The 14,909-nt window shown below is 47.5% G+C and overlaps 1 protein-coding gene across 1 annotated transcript in view; it reads left to right on the top strand.

Moving 5' to 3' along the window:
- LOC147103320 (membrane-bound glycerophospholipid O-acyltransferase 2-like) overlaps nt 1–14,909 on the top strand; it is a 107,036-nt gene that overhangs the window by 45,730 nt on the left and 46,397 nt on the right. The window contains exons 4-5 of the mRNA XM_085962803.1: nt 5,661–5,756; nt 13,046–13,101. Of these exons, the coding sequence (XP_085818929.1) occupies nt 5,661–5,756; nt 13,046–13,101 (152 nt within the window). The remainder of the gene's footprint in view (nt 1–5,660; nt 5,757–13,045; nt 13,102–14,909) is intronic.

The following is a 14,909-nucleotide window of genomic DNA, read 5'->3' as shown; positions in this document are numbered from 1 at the left end:
CATGTATGTACACCAACAGAAAAGGGTTCATTTCTAGAGAGTTGGAATTGAAGAGCAGAGAAGTGATGTTAAACTTGTATAGACCCTTGGTTTGACCACACTTGGAGTTCTGGTCTCCAGATTACACAATGCATTTGGAGGCACCAGAGCAGGGGCAAAAACAATTTAGCAGGATGGTACCCGAACTAACAAGGGACAACTATCAGTGTCGATCTCGCCCGGTGTCGATCTCGCCCGGTGTCGATCTCGCCCGGTGTCGATCTCGCCCATTGTCGATCTCACCCGGTGTCGATCTCGCCCGTTGTCGATCTCGTCCGTTGTCGATCTCGTCCGTTGTCGATCTCGCCCGTTGTCAATCTCGCCCGGTGTCAATCTCGCCCGGTGTCAATCTCGCCCGGTGTCGATCTCGCCCGGTGTCGATCTCGCCCGGTGTCGATCTCGCCCATTGTCGATCTCGCCCGTTGTCAAACTCGCCCGTTGTCGATCTCGCCCGGTGTCGAACACACTCGATGTCGATCTCGCCCGTTGTCGATCTCGCCCGTTGTCGATCTCGCCCGTTGTCGATCTCGCCCATTGTCGATCTCGCCCGGTGTCGATCTCGCCCGGTGTCGATCTCGCCCGGTGTCGATCTCGCCCGGTGTCGATCTCGCCCGGTGTCGATCTCGCCCGGTGTCGATCTCGCCCGTTGTCGATCTCGCCCGGTGTCGAACTCGCCCGGTGTCGATCTCGCCCGGTGTCGAACACACTCGATGTCGATCACACTCGGTGTCGATCTCGCCCGTTGTCGATCTCGCCCGTTGTCGATCTCGCCCGTTGTCGATCTCGCCCGGTGTCGATCTCGCCCGTTGTCGATCTCGCCCGTTGTCGATCTCGCCCGTTGTCGATCTCGCCCGTTGTCGATCTCGCCCGGTGTCGATCTCGCCCGGTGTCGAACACGCCCGTTGTCGATCTCGCCCGTTGTCGATCTCGCCCGTTGTCGATCTCGCCCGGTGTCGAACTCGCCCGGTGTCGATCTCGCCCGGTGTCGAACTCGCCCGGTGTCGATCTCGCCCGGTGTCGATCTCGCCCGGCGTCGATCTCGCCCGGCGTCGATCTCGCCCGGCGTCGATCTCGCCCGGCGTCGACCTCGCCCGGCGTCGACCTCGCCCGGCGTCGACCTCGCCCGGCGTCGAACTCGCCCGGCGTCGATCTCGCCCGGCGTCGACCTCGCCCGGTGTCGATCAGGTTTATGCACTCATGTCTCTGAAGTGGGGCTCAAACCCACGACCTTTTGACTTGGAGATGAGCGTGCACCCCACTGAGCCACAGCTGACACCTGTAGCTTCTGAGTTTCTAAGTGGTAGTAGTCTGCAACATTGCTGATCTAGCGGGCTGTCTGGAGAATTCCTTCACCGCTTAACTTCTCTCTCTCCACAAATTAATGCAAAATGTTTGTGTCACTGAGGTAATGGCAGAGATGTGGCTTGGCTCTGCAAAGTGACTTAACCCCACCTTTGGGTGGTCACCTTTGGGTGATTACCATCTCCTTTCGCCTAGCACCATCATCCCTTTCGTCATTTAATCTCTCCGACCTTCCACCCTCTCACAGACCTGCCCTTTTGTTCTTTCCTCCCCTCCCACCTTTCTCTGCCTCTGTTCCTGCTTAAAACCTGTTATGTCTCCAACTTTTTCCAGTTCTGATGAAAGGATCATTGAGCTGAAACGTTCATTCGGTTTCTCTCTCCACAGATGCTGCCTGACCTGCTGAGTGTTTCCAGCATTTTCTGTTTATATTTTGGGTGATCGCTCCCGAATGATAACGCCGGTGTAACGTTTCTATTTTGCATACCAGTTCTGCTCGTGAATTGTAAATCGAAAATTCCAGAACTGCTCAGCAGGTCGATCAGGATCTGGGTGGGACTTTTTGGCCTTGAGTTTGCGGTTGGAGGCTTCCCGCGGGGAAATGCCTCCAATCCGCAAATAAAATGTCCGGGTACCTGGCGGTCCGGGAGGTACGGAGACTCGTGCTCCTGGGCCTCTCCAGGTACCAAGCGCCCCTGGGATCACATGAGCCGGCCTAACGAATGAAAGAAGGGAATCCCCATTCATGCTTATGGTGATTTTGTATGTACGGAATGCCCATGAATGGGAATACCCCCAAAAATACATCTACACGTCAAATACATTTTTAAAAATTACATATTTAAAATGCCATTTAATTAAATATTTAAAACAGAAATTTAATTTAAAAAAAAATGTTTAAATGTTTTTAAGGGGCTAAAAATAACCTTCCCTTATTGTACAGGTGTTTTAATAGTTAAATGATTGAAGAAAATGTATTTTTATATTCATTTAAACTCTTATGCTGGTAAAAGCAGGCCTTACCAGGCGTAAGAATTTCACGGGCATTCGCTGGGTAGAAAACTCTCCTCCCAAGGATGCCCTTTTCCCGGGGATGTGCGCGCAAAAACCCGGAGCTTGCGCGGCCCTTACGGGCGCGTACACACCATGTACGCACCCCTAGGGGCCGCAATTTACGGGCCAATGTCACACGAAATGCTCCCTTTGCGATACTGATCAATCTACATTTTCTGGTTTTATTTCATATATTCCTTTTATCTTGGTTATCAGACTTGTTTTCCTGAGTGGGATTAGTATTTTAATGTCCGTTGGTGCCAACTCATGAGCACTTTTGTAGCACGGCACTTAAAAACTGGGTTGGGGCTGCTCGTACCCATTCCTCACTGGAGCCTTACAACCAACAGCAGAGAGAGATGTGTGGGGCCCAGTAGTGCAGTGGTCATGTTATTGGACTAGCAACCCAGGGGCCTGGACTAATAATCCAGAGAATCCTACTAGTTTGAGAATTTGAATTCACCTTAAAAAAAAAACTAAGTGGAATAAAAAAGCTTTTAGGGAAGGAAGCCAGTCTGGGCTATCTGTGAATCCCCCATCAAAGTGGTTGACTCTTAACTGCCCTCTTAAGTAGCCTAGGAAACCACTTAGTTGCATCAACCTGCTGAAGGGCAACTAGGGATGGGCAATAAATGCCTTGCCAGCGACGCCCACATCCCGAGAGTGAATGTAAATGAACCTTTCACCCTGTCAGTCTGGGCTGGATTTGAGCCAAGGCCCCAGAGGTACATAGTCAACACCCTAGTGCATTGTCTGGAGTTTTAGTACAACTGTTTTAATGTGGATTCTGGGAGGATGGTGTCTTTGAACTCCCTGGGTTGTATAAACGTCCTGGGGCACAGCACAGGGGAGAAATTGGATCTGGTCTCGCCTGGGGATGAATTCAGGGTCGCGATCTCTCGCGCCGATCGCCCCAGGAATTGCGCCGTCTGCCAAATTGGAAACCCGACAACTTCCTGCCTGAAACAGGTGTTAGGCGGTTAGGATATGTAAATGACGGTCCTAAAACCTGTGTTAAGACCCCACTCGCAATTCATCATCAGCTGGCCCGTGTGCGATCTGTTGCACTTTGTAGGGTCGAGGGTGGTTTAACCAGCGGTCCTTAAAGGGACCACTGGCCACCCACAGAAAGGTAAGTAGCACTTTACAACCTTCCGGCCTCAACATTGAGTTCAACAACTTCAGATCATAACCACTGATCCCATTTTTTCGGACAGCAGGTGTTGGTAATGATTCTGCTGTTGCCATTTACACCTCCTCTAGACTCATCTTTTGTTTCTTTACTTGTCCCATTACCACCCCCTTTTTGCCTTGTACCATCATTCATTTTGTCTTTTAATCTCTCCTGCCTTCCACCCTATCACAGACCTTCCCTTTTGTTCTTTCCACCCACCCCCTTTTCCCTGGCTCTGTATTTACATAAAAACTGTTAAATCACTAATCTTTTCCAGTTTTGACGAAAGGTCATTGACCTGAACTCTGTTTCCCTCTCCACAGATGCTGCCTGACCTGCTGAGTATTTCCAGGTCATTTCCTCTTTTTATTTTGGTGTGAAGATGCCGGAGTTGGACTGGGGTGGACAAATGTAAGAAGTCACACAACACCAGGTTATAGTCCAACAGCTTTATTTGAAATCACAAGCTTTCGGAGCGCTGCTCCTTCGTCAGGTGAAGTGGAGAAATGCATAAAGACACAGCTTATATAGTCAGAGAATAATGTCAGATGTTTACAGGTAATCTTTCCAACTGCCATTTATCACACCTCGGCAGAGAGATAATCACAGCAATCAAAGGTGTGAATGGTGTCCAAACAGGTCAGTCAGGAAAACATTACATCAAAGAACATGCAGATGCTGGGGTCTGTATGAAAAACAAAAAAACAGACAAAAACATGTAACCCCACCTGACGCAGGGTCATCCAGATGCGGCCGGACCTGCTGTGATTTCCAGCAAAAAAAAAAGTTTTTTGTCTTTTTTTGTTTTTCATACAGACCCCAGCATCTGCATGTTCTTTGATGTAATGTTTTCCTGACTGACCTGTTTGGACACCATTCACACCTTTGATTGCTGTGATTATCTCTCTGCCGAGGTGAGATAAATGGCAGTTGGAAAGATTACCTGTAAACATCTGACATTATTCTCTGACTATATAAGCTGTGTCTTTATGCATTTCTCCACTTCACCTGACGAAGGAGCAGCGCTCCGAAAGCTTGTGATTTCAAATAAAGCTGTTGGACTATAACCTGGTGTTGTGTGACTTCTTACATTTATCTTTTTATTTTAGCTTTTATGTGTTTCAGAAGATTCTACAAAAATACTGTGGGCTGCTGTCGGTCTGGGCCTGACCCTCACCTGTTTACCTACCACTCCTCCTCCCCTCCCCCTCCCCCTCTCCTCCCAGCCCCCTGCCTCTCCCCCATCCCCTTCCCCCTTCCTCCCCCTCCCCCTCTCCTCCCTGCCCCTCCCCCACTCTCCTCCCATCCCCTTCCCCCCTCCTCCCTGCCCCCTCCCCCTCTCCTCCCTGCCCCATGCCACTCCCTTCACCTTGCTCCTCCCTGCCCCCTGCTCCTCCCTCACTCTCCTCCCATCCCCTTCCCCCTCCCTTGCCCCCTCTCTCCTCCCCTCTCCACCACCTTCCCTTCCCCTCCTCCCTCTGTCCTCTCCCCCCCGCCCACCTCCTCCCCTCCCTCTCCTCCCACTGTTCTCTTCTCTTTTCCCCATCTCCCTCTCCCCTGTACCTATCTGTCTGGCTCGAAATCGGAGTGGCCCAAATTTCCTAAGCTGCCCTACTGGCGAGTTGTGTTGAGGCGGCTGATTGGCGTCCGCGGCTCGCTGTTTCGATGTGGATGAGGACCGAGGTCCAATATCCAGCGAGTCTCGGAGCGAGGTCTCTGGGCTCGTGTTCCAATCACAACGTCTAGACAAGGGGGTGGGGGGAAGTAATCAGACCCGGCTCCTTCTCCTGCTCACTATCCAGTGGCTCAGCTGTTGGAAGGGGGAAGGATAGGATTGCAATGCTCTCCAAGGTCAACTAGCTTAACCTAGTCTCACCCATGAAGAATGGCCACTTGGGGAATGGTAATGGAGGGCAGTTGGCACCTGTGGTACCATACCCCAATAAGAGTTGTTCCTTCAGGAGAGGAGAACATGGGGGACTGGGTGATGCACTAGACCAGCACAACTCTATTCATAGCAGGACCTGGCCTCCACCTGTGGAGTGTATGCACTTTGTTCTCATCTGACCCACTATTTAATGTGTTGTTTCAGGTACAGTTTCCTGGTAGCAATGGCCTACCTAACCATCTGTCAGATTATCCGAGTCTATGTCTTTGATGGCAAAGAGCGGTCTGCTGACTTCTCAGGGTAAGTAGAGGAGAAGGACTCCTTCATGCTAATGATTTGAAATGGTTATTGATCGCAGGTTGGCACCATGTGATGTTTGAGCCATAATATGTGCAGCCAATTTGACTTGTGGCCTTTATAAAAGCAGCGGTGCTCAGTAGCCTCACCATAAAGAGCGGCCACTTGACTAAGATATTAATGGCCTTATGGTGCCTCTGACACTATACCACAGTAAGAGTTGGTGCCTTTCAGGAGAGAAGGGGAATAATACTGCTCTCTTCATCGGATAGGTGTATCTGAGTGCCTGTGGTGTTAATAGTGTCTGTTTGTTTATAACAATGTCACTTATGGTCAATTATACATGTTTATATTACAGAGCACTCTCTCCTGAAGTGGAGGCACTGGGTGTGAGACGCACACTTTGGGCCATGGGCTGGATCAGCTCTTGCACAAACTCACAAGATTCCAGTTTATAGCCACAGTCATGGCACCTGACTGTTAGAAAAGGGAATACAAATTGTGGGTCACAGTGTAGCACTCTACTAGCCTGTGGGCTGGACGGGCAGGGGAGTGGGGGAGGTGGGGAGGGGGGTGCAGGCGGGTAGGAAACAGCCATGTTCAAACCAATGTCATTAGAAAGTTAATAAGGCTCAAGGAAAACTTGGCATTAGAGCTTCTCCCCATCAAATATGTAGATATATGAGTTTTAAAATTTTTTTGAGGATGAGGGTGTCGCTGGCAAGGCTGGCATTTATTGACAATCCCTAGTTGTCACTTAAGAAGATGGTGGTGAGCCGCCTTCTTGAACCGCTGCAGTCCGTGTGGTGAAGATACTCCCACAGTGTTGTTAGGGAGGGAGTTCCAGGATTTTGACCCAGCGACAATGAAGAAATGACCGATATATGTCCAAGTCAGGTTGGTGTGTGACTTGGAGGGGAACTTGGTGGTGGTGGTGTTCCCATGCACCTGCTGCCCTTGTCCTTCTAGGTGGGTTTGGGAGGTGCTGCCGAAGAAGCCTTGGCAAGTTGCTGCAGTGCATCCTGTAGATGTGGTTGGGGTGCCGATCAAGCGGACTGCTTTGTCCACCAGCTAAAGCTGTGTTGATGACCAAGTATTTTTGAAGAGTTAGACGACCATGATATGAGCTGATTCTAAATTGGGTAATTTTAACCACTGGAGTTAACAGAGAGTAAAATCGGCGGGCTGTAAAACCGACTTTCCATCAGTTTCCCGACGGACGATTAAGGTTCAAATTAACTCGTTGGATTCCCTCCTTAAAGTTCAGCCATGATCTCATTCATTTTGGTGACAGACAATTCCTTCTCTCCTTTCGACCCTCTCCCCCCTCCACACCCCCCACCCCCACCACTAGTGTGCTGTGGGAAATTTGAATGCTTGAACAGATCATGTTCACCTAGAGAAAGCAAGGACTGAAAGATGACCTTGTTGAGGTATATAAGCTAGTAAATGATATGGAAGATCGAGATTCAGAGAATTACTTCACAGTGAGAGTAAGGCAAGGGGACACGGGCTCAAACTAGTAATGGCTGGTGCCAGCAAGCTCTTCAAACAAAGGATTATCAACACGTTGAATGGACTTCCTGGTAGAGCAGAGGGAGCCTGCTAGCCCTGGAATTATTTAAGAATGATTGAAGAAATGATTAGTTGTCATGTGGAACTCACCCCTCCCTACCTCTGTAACTTCCTCCAGCCCTACAACCCTCCGAGATCACTGCACTCCTCCAATCTTGGCCTCTTGTGAATCCCCGATTTTCATTGCCCCACCATTGATAGCCGTGCCTCCAGCTGTCTAGGTCCTAAGCTCTGGAATGCCCTCCCTAAACCTCTCCGTCTCTCTCTACCTCTTTCTTTTAAGATACTCCTTAAAATCTATCACTTTGGCCAAGCTTTTGGTCACCTGTGTCGAAGTCTCGACTTCCGAGTAAGACTCTTTAAACACAAAGTATCGTCAAAGGAAGACTTTATTAGTTCTTGTATACAAGGGAAGCGGACATGTAGACAATGGCTACGCTGACCACTTCTAAGATCATAGGCAAAAGGTAACATATTTATAGTTAAAGCAAGCCTTCAGAATCACATGATCGAAGTCTGAGATCATAATTAGTAATAAGAAAAATATAGTGTTAGTCAAACTGTAATCAAGGATAAAAAGGACTGGAACAAAAGGAATGCCTACAGATAGGGTTATCTAATCTATAAGTTCTGTTCTTCTCTGACTCCCCATCCTGGTTTATACATGACTCAAGGACTCTCTTCATCTAGCTATGAGAAAGAGATAGGGAGGCTTGCAGTATGTACCTTTGAAGGTCTTTGTTCTAATTAACAGTTGAGGTCATTTTGTTAATTGGAGAGTTCTGCTTTTTCAGCAGAACTAGCAATTACTAATCTATGGAAGCCATTTTGTGTTTTCTATTCTGTATCTTGTGAAGCCATTATGTAATATAAAAGTACACTTCCTCACCTGTCCTAATCTCTCCTTATGTGACTTGGAGTCAAATTTTGTCTGATGACGCTCCTGTGAAACGCCTTGGGACGTTTTACTATGTTAAAGGCGCTATATAAATGCAAGTTGTTGTATGGAACATAATGGATCCGGAGCAGGAGGGACCTTGGACTTGTCGTTCTGAGGCAGTCGTTGGTCTCGGATGTGTAATGTAAGATACAAATTTTTAATCTGGATTTCTGTTGGACTTAATTTTGGGTGAAGATGGAAAGAAACGTTGCCCAACTTTTTCTCGGGGAGAATAAATGGCTGTGTTATGTCTGTGATAAAGTGGGATTGTACACGATAAGTGGCAGGGGTGAGTTTGATGGGTCACGTGGCCTTTCCTTCCAGTGTTTGTTGTGTACGTCTGTATCAAAACAGGCTGGAAGGTTAGAAGATGTTGAAATACTCCAGAGAATGCAATACTTTGGGACTTTGGGAATGCCATCTGTGAACTTGGGAATGCCATCTGTGAAATGGATCAGTTAGGGTCGAATAACGTCAATTGGAATAAATAAATTGAGGAAACCGAGGTGAAAGGTCAAAAGGTAGGATGCCACAAAAAGGTGAGAAAATGAGGAGATTATCAGAAAATACTGGTTAGGTGACATGAAGGCTGGGTTACATAAGCCTTACGATTGTAGAAGGATACAAAGACTGAGAGAGAGCAGAGAACCACAGCTGCTGCGAAAGAATGAGCTGGAGTAACAGGTTGTGCACTCGTCCTGATTTTAACCTAAGTAGGGATTCAGGGAGGAGAGCAAGTGTGTAGAACATGCATTCTGGGACTTGGAAGGAACAATAGAAGGATGTTTCTAGAAGTACTGACCATTGTAGTATTGATAAAGTAGGTACCTGATTTAGAAAGAAGAAAGACTTGCATTTAGATAGCGCCTTTCATGACCACCAGACGTCTCAAAGCGCTTTATAGCCAATGAAGCACTTTTTGAAGTGGAGTCACTGTTGTAATGGCAAATGAAGTTGGGCAGGAAGTTGGAGAGAAATTGCAATGTTGTACCTCCTTAGAAAGACAGAAAGAAAAAACTTGGATTTATGTCGTACCTTATCACACCCTCAGGACATCCCAAAGGTTTAACTGCGCCGATTCACTGTCCTGCTGTTTGTGGGAACTTGCTGTGCACAAATTGGCTGCTGTGTTTCCTACTTTACAATATTGACTACACTTCAAAAGTACTTAATTGATTGTAAAGCACTTTGGGACATCCTTAGGTGGTGAAAGGCGCTATATAAATGCAAGTTTTACTTCCTTCCTTCCTTCCTTTCTTCCTTCCTTCCTTCCGTCTGTCTTTCTTTTTGTCTCTCTATCTTTCTTTCCTCCTTTCTTTCCTCCTTTCTTTTATTCTTCTTTCTTTCCTTCCTTCTTTCTTTCCTTCTTTCTTCCCTTCTTCCTTTCCTTCTTTCTTCCCTTCTTCCTTTCCTACTTTCCTTCTTTCCTACTTTTCTTCTTTCTTTCCAGCTTTCAGACAGGTTGAAGAAAGAAAGTAACTCACACTCCTGTGTATAACTATCTTCAAATGTTTTCATTTGCCTAATCCACACGCGCTGGCCTCCCCACTTTTATCGAAATATCCTTTTCTAGTGCTGCCTCCCACCCATTCAACACCCAAGTGTCAACCGCCAAACGATCTTCATCGGGAATCTAGTGTAGCCGCTGGCAATCGGCCAGATCCTGCGTATGTCTAGCGAGGCTAATTCACTGGTGTGTGTTGCTGTGTCCCGAACATTTTCAGCTGAGTTGACAATTAGGGTGAATGGTTTTTCCAACCCCTTTACATGGAGTTGATGATGAGGCAACTAGTCGACAAATTGTGGAATAATGGCTAGTTCCAAACATCTGGTGTGCACATGAAGCTGGAGAAACTCCAGGAACTGGAGCTGTCCTCAAATAAAATCTCCTCATTTAGTTTAGCAACTAGTTTCCAGAATCTGTCATCACCGTGTGAATACCAGCAACTGTTTTCTGTCAATCTGAACGACAAGTTTATTTGTGAATTGGTCACTACATATAAACATCGCTGCAGGAGTTCCTCAGGGCAGTGTCCTAGGCCCAAACATCTTCAGCTGCTTCATCAATGACCTTCCCTTCATTATAAGGTCAGAAGTGGGGATGTTCGCTGATGATTGCACAGTGTTCAGTTCCATTCGCAACTCCTCAGATAATGAAGCAATCCGTGCCCGCGTGCAGCAAGACCTGGACGAGATTCAGGCTTGGACTGATAACTGGCAAGTAACATTCATGCCACACAAGTGCCAGGCAATGATCATCTCAACATAAGAGAGTCCAACCACCTCCCCTTGACATTCAACGGCATTACCATCACCAAGTCCCCCACCATCAACATACTGGGGGTCACCATTGACCAGAAAATTAACTGGACCAGCCACATAAATACTGTGGCAACAAGAGCAGGTCAGAGGCTGGGTATTCTGCTGCGAGTGTCTCACCTCCTGACTCCCCAAAGCCTTTTCACAACGTGCAAGGCACAAGTAAGGAGTGTGATGGGATACTTGCCACTTGTCTGGATGACTACAGCTCCAACAACACTCAAGAAGCTCGACACCATGAAGGACAAAGCAGTCCACTTGATCGGCACCCCACCACCTTAAACATTCACTCCCTCCACTACTGGCGCAATGTGGCTGCAGTGTGTACCATCTACAAGATGCACTGCAGCAACTCGCCAAGGCTTCTTCAGCAGCACCTCCCAAACCCGCGACCTTTGCTACCTAGAAGGACAAGGGCAGCAGGCGCATGGGAACACCACCACCTCCAAGTTTCCCTCCAAGTCACACACGATCCAGACTTGGACATATATCGCCGTTCCTTCTTCGTCGCTGAGTCAAAATCCTGGAACTCCCTCCCTAACAGCACTGTGGGAGTACCCTCACCACACGGACTGCAGCGGTTCAAAAAGGCGGCTCACCACCACCTTCTCAAAGGATGGGCAATAAATGCAGACCTTGCCACCGTGCCCACATCCCGTGAATGAATACATTAAAAAAAAACACTTGTCATTAAATCATCCTCTGCCACTGTATCGTGATGTTCAGTAAAATAACCACTAAACCAAGACTGGCTCTTGACATATAGGTGATCTCTGTGTAAATGGTCCATGGAATGAAGTGCATTATCTTGTGGGTGGGGTGGGGGGCGAAAGGTACAAACCAGACAAAAGACAAATGATTCATCAGATTCAGGTCGGCAGAGATCCATACAGTCGTACTGAACAGAAGGAGGCCATTCGGTCCATTGTGTCTGTGCCAGCTCTCTGAGAAAGAGCTACCCAATTACTCCCAATTTCCCAGCCCTTTTCTCACACCCTGTTAATTTTGTTTTCTTTTTCGAATATTTATCCAGTTCCCTTTTACAAGCTATTCTGGATTCTGCTCCCAGCACTGCTTCTGGCCGAATTCGATATCCCAACAACATTGTGTGTGTGTGTAAAAAAAACAAAGGCCTAGAAATTGGGGAATGCTGGAAGCCTGCCAGTAACATTTGTGGCCAAGGATAACGGCTGCCGGCCGAGAGAGCACAGGCAGTACCGGCATTTTGGTACTGCCTGCTCATTATCATCAACGTGGCGGTGATTGTCTAGTGCAACGAGCTCTTTGTAGCGCTAATCTCAAAAGGAAGCCAAAGGTCTCTTCGGTCTCCCGCTCGCAGTGTAGGGGAGCGGGGAAGAAAGGAGTGCCCTACGTGCTCCAAAAATATTAGCTGCCGCCCGATGTTTGTTGACTTTTTGTTTGTTTGTGACATGAATGCAGATAAAAGAGATCATAGCAGAGATCATCTTCAATCGGTACAATGGGGTTCACCCATTGACTTACTGACCCACAAACATGGTAGGCCTCCCGGAAAGCTGCCAGAAAATGCAACCCCCCCCCCAACCCCCGCCACTGATGGGCAAAAATTGAAGTTTAAAAGAAGAACCTTGGCAAAGGAGCCGTTTGAGTTCCGGCGTCCATCCTCATAAGTCCTGCCAGACACCTCATGGCCGCTAACACAGCTGAGAGACCTTTTAGCGGCAGCACTCACTGGCGCGAATTAGCGCGGGCGGCAGTGCGAGCGGAGAGCTCCAAAATGGACGAGCTGGCGCCAACTCAGCATTGCACGTCGATTGACGTCACACTGCACCTCATTAAAATACTCTCGCCGACAGCAGGTAACGGCAGCACTGACGACCTGCCCAAAATGGCGGCCACCGCGGTACCCACCACCAGCTGGTGGAAGAGCACCGGCCGCCGTTTTCTCGCCATTTCATGGCGCTAACAGGTGGCGCAAACCACCCAAATTTCTAGGCCAAAATATAGAAGTAGTTACCTGATCAAAGCTCCTCATCAACTTGTATGGTTCTGTCCACTCTCTTAACTTTCTCTGTTCTAATGTAAAGGACAACCACCATCATTAACTTTGAGTGTTACAAGTATATTAAAGGCAGTCACATCAAATGGTTCTGAAGAATTTTGATTTCAAATTAGTGCCCTTTTCATTCAATTTATTTTCTGTTTGACCTTTACATGTTGTTTAACTCATGACTGCTGGTGATATCACTTAGGTATGAGGTTCAACAAGTTACTGACAGTGAAACCTGAAGGGTGTGTCAAATTCATTTGCATGTGTTGCTCCCAGGGCCAGGCCCAGAGATTTTCACCAACTACTGTCTGTGATTTCATCAGTACTTCCTGCTGAAAGAGAAAATGTCGACTGCCAGAGGGAGTTTGAGTTAAATCCCTCATTGCTTGTCGTGTGATACCTACTAAAGTGTCTTCCCTTTGTTTGTAGGCCGTTGATGGTGATCACGCAGAAAGTAATAAAGTTGGCATTTGAACTTCATGATGGTAAGAGACTTGAACCGAAAGAAAGGCATTCAACTGATGCCCTGAGCAGTTGAGGTACAGATCAGCCACAATCTAATAGAATGGTGGAACAGGCTCGAGAGGCTGAAAGGCCGACCCCTTTTCACAAAGTTGCAAAGTATTTACAGCACAAAAACAAGCCGTTCAGCCCAACAGGTCCATGCCGGTGTTTGTGCTCCACACGAGCCTCCTCCCACCCCTCTTCATCTAACCCCAGCAACATATCCTCCTATTCCTTTCTCCCTCGTGCGCTTATCTAGCTTCCCCTTAAATGCATCCATGTTATTCACCTCAACAGCTCCTTGTGGTAACGGGTTCCACATTCCTATGGATTCCATGTTAAAAAAAAGAAAGACTTGCATTTATATAGCGCCTTTCGCAACCGTGTGACATCCCAAGGAGCTTCACAGCCAATGAAGTACTTTTTTGAAGTGTAGTGTCTGTTGTAATGTAGGAAACACGGCTGCCAATTTGCACACAGGAAGCTCCCACAAACAGCAACGTGATAATGTCCAGATAATCTGTTTTAGTGCTGTTGGTTGAGGGATAAATATTGGCCCCAGGACACCGGGGATAAATGCATAGCACAGCACAGCATTGAACTATACAGACAGGAAGGTCTTTGGTTTGATTTTCCCATCGGTGCAGAGTTAGTCTTTCTTAGCTGGGGTGGAGATGCAGCCATTATAATTGGCCTCAGACGATTTTAGGCCCGAGTTTAATCAGGGTTCCCACTGCCGATTGTTTCCTACTGCCCTCTGCTGGAAAGTATCCACGGATGCTGAGTGAGGGGAGGATTGGACCCAGCTGCGATGCCCCAAGAAACACACAGCCTGTTGATAACAAGTGTTTAAGGGGAACTGATAGGGTAGATAGAGAGAAACTATTTCCACTGGTTGGGGCATCTAGGACTAGGGGACATAACCTAAAAATTAGAGCCAGACCTGTTATATCTCAAGAGTTTAATAACCTTACTTGTATAACAATTAAAAGAGTACGCAGGAGACAGAGTTCAGTTTGCAGCCATTACTCTCAAGGGATTCTTCTCAACTCAATGCACTCTATTTCCCATAGTGCATTGCACATCCCAACTACGGTAAGCTATATGGGACAATTCAAATACAACATTCAAAATACACAACAAGACCTTTACATAAGAACATAAGAAGTAGGAGCAGGAGTAGGCCATAAGGCCCCTCGGGCCTGCTCCGCCATTCAATAGGATCATGGCTGATCCAAATCTAGACTCATGTCCACTTCCCTGCCCTCTCCCCGTATCCCCTAATTCCCTTATCTGCTAGGAAACTGTCTATCTCCGTTTTAAATGCATTTAATGTTGCAGCTTCCACAGCTCTCTGGGGTAGCAAATTCCATAGATTTACTACCCTCTGAGTGAAGAAGTTTCTCCTCATCTCAGTTTTGAAAGGGCAGCCCCTTATTCTAAGATTATGTCCCCTAGTTCTAGTCTCACCCATCAGTGGAAACATCCTCACCGCATCCACCCGATCAAGCCCCCTCACAATCTTATATGTTTCGATAAGATCGCCTCTCATTCTGCTGAACTCCAATGAGTAGAGTCCCAATCTACTCAGCTTTTCCTCATACGTCCATCCCCTCATCCCCGGGATTAACCGAGTGAACCTTCTTTGTACTGACTCGAGAGCAAGTATGTCCTTTCTTAAGTATGGACACCAAAACTGTACGCAGTATTCCAGGTGCGGTCTCACCAATACCTTGTACAACTGAAGCAATACCTCCCTATTTTTATATTCTATCCCCCTTGCAATAAA

The sequence above is a fragment of the Somniosus microcephalus genome, chromosome 20, assembly GCF_052327205.1.
Source record: "Somniosus microcephalus isolate GS21.2 chromosome 20, FLI_Smic_1.0, whole genome shotgun sequence".
NCBI classification, from domain to species: domain Eukaryota; kingdom Metazoa; phylum Chordata; class Chondrichthyes; order Squaliformes; family Somniosidae; genus Somniosus; species Somniosus microcephalus.
The sequence above is the reverse complement of the archived record's forward strand: the minus strand, read 5'-3'. Positions and strand labels throughout refer to the sequence as shown.